The 5,356-nt window shown below is 40.9% G+C and overlaps 1 protein-coding gene across 1 annotated transcript in view; it reads left to right on the top strand.

Moving 5' to 3' along the window:
• The window catches only part of CSDE1 (cold shock domain containing E1), a 65,160-nt gene extending 60,292 nt beyond the window's left edge, over nt 1-4,868 (top strand). The window contains exon 24 of the mRNA XM_018571422.1: nt 3,762-4,868. Coding sequence (XP_018426924.1) covers nt 3,762-3,809 — 48 coding nt within the window. The 3' untranslated portion in view covers nt 3,810-4,868. The remainder of the gene's footprint in view (nt 1-3,761) is intronic.
• Nucleotides 4,869-5,356: the final 488 nt, after the last annotated feature.

The raw sequence follows: 5,356 nt of genomic DNA, 5'->3' as shown, positions 1-5,356 counted from the left end.
GGGAATGAGAGCGGGGGATTGTGTAAGAAGGTGCACACCCACCTTTTGAGTAGCAACTAATAAATTTTCAGGTATTTGTTTTTTCTGTAGTTGAAAAATGTAGAGGATTGTTATAGGCAACAGAAACCACATTACCATGGTCTCATACTTTTCTTTAGCAATTTAACCTGCTTGTATTGTACATATCTAAATGATCTGGGCTAAATGGTACTGAAGACAGGACTTTACAATCCAGAATACAGTGCAGTTCCATTATCCCTCTATTGCTTTGTAGAATTTGTTGAAAGTGGACCCCTTATGACCACACTCTGGCCTTTGAATTGTGTGGTGAAATACAGCACAGTGCCTAATAGAAAGGCTTTAGCCATATGTCCTCTGTTTTCTCTATCCTCCATTGAGTGACACGGCTTTATTGGTAATGAGCAACTTGGGGTTACATTGCTGACTTCAAGAGAAATGGATACTAGGCACACAAATAGGAGGCTGTTTGTGTATAACCCTAGAGGTTATAAACCTTCGCAATTAACACCTTGCTGGTTTTGCTTGGTGTCCACATGCACATTTTTTTTTTTTTTTTTGCTTGAAGAATAATAATTCTGTCAACAACCACTGGTATACTCATCACAGATATTGGCAAATGGGAGAGACTTCCAGGCTTTTCAATAAGTGCAGGTTTTTTATTGGTTGTCTGACAGTCTAGCGGCCTGCAGTGACAACCCGCTGTGTTCCAGTTGGCAAACAGCGTCCCTATTCAGGTCATGCCAGTATATCTGGGGATTTCTTGGGCCATTACAGGAACCAGGGCTTCAGTATTCCTGCCCTAGTCTCTAGACTCAATATTGAGTACCTGGCAGACTTCATGCTGTTTGGGTTTTTATTTTTTTTATTCTTTTGTACGGAGATGTGGTCTTAGCAGCTGTAGTTGCCTTGTTATTTTTTTTTTTTTTTTTTTTTTTAGGGGCTGAGCTATTCTTTTTACTGCTGGCTTGCCTTATCTTTTTATATAATTTAACTAGCCACTAGGAGAAATCCTCTTTATTTTACTACGTGGGCTGTATGGTATTTATTTAAAATTTTTGTGTGCGTGTATATATTGCCAAAAGTATTGGGACACCCCTCCAAATCATTGGATTCAGATGTTCCAATCACCTCCTCCGTATAAAATCAAGCACCTAGGCATGCAGACGCTTCTACAAATATTTGTGAAAGAATGGGTCGCTCTCAGGAGCTAAGTGAATTCAAGCGTGGAACCGTGATAGGCTGCCACCTGTGCAGTAAGTCCATCCGTGAAATTTCCTTGCTGCTAAATATTCCACGGTCAACTGTTAGTGGTATTATAACAAAGTGGAAGCAACTGGGAACAACAGCAACTCAGCCATGAAGTGGTAGGCCATGTAAAATGACAGAGCGGGGTCAGCGCATGCTGAAGTGCACAGTGCGCAGAAGTCGTCAACTGTCTGCATAGTCAATAGCTACAGACCTCCAAACTTCGTGTGGCCTTCAGATTGGGCACAACAGTGCATAGAGAGCTACATGGAATGGGTTTCCATGGCAGAGCAGCTGCATCCAAGCCTTACATCACCAAGTGCAATGCAAAGCGTCAGATGCAGTGGTGTAAAGCCGCCACTGGACTCTAGAGAAGTGGAGACGTGTTCTCTGGAGTGACGAATCACACTTCTCTGTCTGGCAATCCGATGAATGTGCCTGGGTTTGGCGGTTGCCAGGAGAACAGTACTTGCCTGACTGCATTGTGCCAAGTGTAAAGTTTGGTATGGGGTTGTTTTTCAGGGGTTGGGCTTGGCCCCTTAGTTCCAGTGAAAGGAAATCTTAAGGCATCAGCATACCAAGACGTTTTGGACAATTTCATGCTCCCAACTCGGTTGAATCAGTTTGGAGATGGCCCCTTCCTGTTCCAACATGACTGCGCACCAGTGCCCAAAGCAAGGACCATAAAGACATGGATAAGCGAGTTTGGGGTGGAGGAACTTGACTGGCCTGCTCCTCAACCCGATAGAACACCTTTGGGATGAATTAGAGCGGAGACTGCGAGCCAGGCCTTCTCGTCCAACATCAGTACCTGACCTCACAAATGCGCTTCTGGAAGAATGGTCAAACATTCCCACAGACACACTCCTAAACCTTGTGGACGCCTTCCCAGAAGAGTTGAAGCTGTTATAGCGGCAAAGGGTGGGCCAACTCAATATTGAACCCTACGGACTAAGACGCCATTAAAGTTTGTGTGCGTGTAAAGGCAGGCATCCCAATACTTTTGGCAATGTAGTGTGTGTGTGATTTTTTTTTTTTATTTTTTTTTATTTTATTACAGGTATTTATATAGCACTGACAATTTTACGCAAGTCTTTACATAGTTGCACATTCACATCAGTCCCTACCCTCAAGGTGCTTACAATCTAAGGTCGCTATAGCGCATGCATACAGCGACAATTTTTAGACGGGAGCCAATTTACCTTCCAGCATGTCTTTGGAGTATGGGAGGAAACTGGAGTACCCAGAGGAAACCGCAAGCACAGGGAGAACATGCAAACTCCTTGCAGATGGTGACCTGGCCGTGATTCGAACCAGAGACCCCTATAATATAGTGTGTGTGTGTAATCTCTATCGCGCACCGGCGACTGTGCAGTTATAGACCTGAAGTGCTAGTTACAACTTGCTGTTTCTTTCAGCTGGGACTTGATGACACACTTTAATGGGGAAGAGGGCACACTGGCTGCGTTTATTCTTTCCACATACAGCAGTTGGAGGAGGGGGCGTGCATGTGAATACATTGTAATGCACTCACTCTATACCACAGTCAGTGCTTCCAGCAATAGTTCTCTGAAAAGATTCTCTGCACCACATAAGTCCTTAAGGCTGAACTGTGTAGTCTAAGGAGACTCTTCACACATGCAAAAGGATCTTAAAAGCTGGGATTTAAAAGTCTACAGCTTCTTCGGCTCTGAAACAACTTTTTTGGTCAGTAGTTACCACACTGGTGGTCCTAGAGCACCACCTGCAGTGGTCACAAAGCCATTTTGATTTTAAACCCTGGTACACCACTTGGGTCTATCAGTATCCTGGAAGAATTTGGACATCTTTTCTTAAAGGTGCCTGATTTTTTAAAATTCTGTCAGAGATCCTCTAGAGCAGGCATAGGCAAACTCCGGCCCTCCAGCTGCTGTGGAATTACAAATCCCATTAGGGTTTGTAAAACTGACCACCACAGACATGTCTCCCAGAGACAGATGCTTGATGAAATTTGAATTTGTAGTTTCACCACAGCTGGGGGGCCGGAGTCTGCCTACCCTTGCTCTAGAGCTGTCGCGAACCTGGTTGTTTTGAAACAAAGCACCTCCTTGTTACCCACCTTGTATGTAGATAATTATATTGCCTTTTCGGTCTGGCAATAGTTCACCCCCGCAAGATTTCTCTCAATTGTTTGGATGTGGTGAGGGCTTTCTGGGTTTACCTTTCGGCCCCTGTATCTCAGATCTGTAAGTCTGCAACCTGGGCTTCTGTTCACATCTGTAAATTCTACAAAGTCTGCCTCAGCGGATGCTAGTTTTAGCCAAAAAGTTATGCAAGCAGGTTGGTTACTATCAAAGCTGTGCTCTTCAAAAATCCTTTTTTTATTTTTGTAAAATACATAAAATAAAGGTTTAGCATGGTGGTATAAACGCAGTCTTTCTATGTGATTTGTGTGCATGTGTTTTTATTCTACATGGAGCTGGATTTAATTGTTTCACTTTTTTTTACCTATGCAGGGATTTGGCACAGAGAGAAAGATACGTCAAGCTGGTGTCATCGACTGAATTATTTTTTCCCATCCACAAAAGCACATTACCTAATAAAGTATGATAATACCACTGGGGTATTGTGAAGAGCAACATCCTCTCTTTGCAGCCTCTGAATTTGGAGAATCTTTCTGTATAACAGTTACATCTATTTTTAACACCTTCCAACTTGCGTTTAGCTCGGAAACTCCGGGGAAACCATTTTTTTTTTTTTTTTAAATTATGCACATTTGCAAGTGAGGATTAAGTTGAAGCCTTAGTATATTTTGTTTCCTTTTTAAAGAAGCTTTGATTTGAATTGTGCATCTTAACACAAACAATTTGGTTTTTTTTGTTTTGTTTTTTGTTCCCCTTAATTTCCAACATAAAAGTGTGACTTAACCCTTAGAAATTCTGCACTTGACACTGTTTAGCATATATTCTACCTCCCGTTACTGCAAAAAAATTCTCTCCCTTTTGCAAGAGGACCACATACTGATGGTGGAATATATTCTATTCAGCAATGCTTTGAAGCGCTCATTTCTTTCACTGAATGACAGCCAAATGCTCGCTTTTTTTATATATCAAAATCTGAATATTTTATTCAAGTGAATGAACTGAAGCGGTTTAGCATCTAAGCATTTGATTTGCATTTTTTTTTTTTTTTGTTGTAACAATTTTAGAACTGCAGATATCCTCAAAGGTGACATGTGCCATCAGTGTGAAGTTTAAAAATCTTTGCAAACGCACAGGGTTTTTTTTTCTTTGCTGCTTTCATGGGCAGCTTCTTAATGTTCATGAAATGTAAAGGATAATGAAATGTGCCTGAAAAGTTTGTCTTCTTTTTTTTTTTTCAGTTTACAGAAACCACTCGTCAAACCATTAACTTGTTTAGGCTTTTCATAGCTATACTGATATTTGCATCAGCATTGATAGACAATTGTTTTGTTTGTTTTTTTTCTTCCAACCTGCCATTACCCAGGCAGGCCTATGGCTATAACCTTAAAGCCTCCCCTCTCCTTCCCCCCCCAAAAGATTTTGCTGCCCATCACAAATGCTCAAGCCAGGAAGTACATTTATTCAAAGTATTTTAAACCAGAAAGATCAAGATTTATTTCTTCCTGGATTGTTGGAAGAGTTCTTGTGTTTTTCTATTTTTTTTTTCTACTTGATTAGGGGTTCTTCTGTCAAGAGACCTACCTTTGTAAAAACAAAACTTGGCTCCAGATTTCTGTTTAATGGCAAAAAAATTGAAAAATAGAATAAAGTTTTACCAATTTAATTTTGAAATCCCTGGTCTTATTCAACTATGCATGATACATTGTGTCAGCCAGTAACTTTTAATCACAAAATGAGCTTAAGCAAAATTGGGTACATTAGCAGATTTATTATTCAAGAGTTTGTGAGCCAATCTATTGCAACATTGACACTTCAATCACATCTCTTTATAAATACAGGCACTTTTTGTATCAACCATGTAGTGTAAATCAACTTTTGTGCATCTAGCTGCCTATTCCACCCCTCTGCAACATAACCTGTGATTGCAACTGTCTGTTTGCTGCTAAAGCTGATCGTGTTTTGTTTTT

Source organism: Nanorana parkeri, unplaced genomic scaffold (genome assembly GCF_000935625.1).
Source record: "Nanorana parkeri isolate BGI_ZX_2015 unplaced genomic scaffold, ASM93562v1 scaffold1752, whole genome shotgun sequence".
Lineage (NCBI taxonomy): Eukaryota > Metazoa > Chordata > Amphibia > Anura > Dicroglossidae > Nanorana > Nanorana parkeri.
The sequence above is the reverse complement of the archived record's forward strand: the minus strand, read 5'-3'. Positions and strand labels throughout refer to the sequence as shown.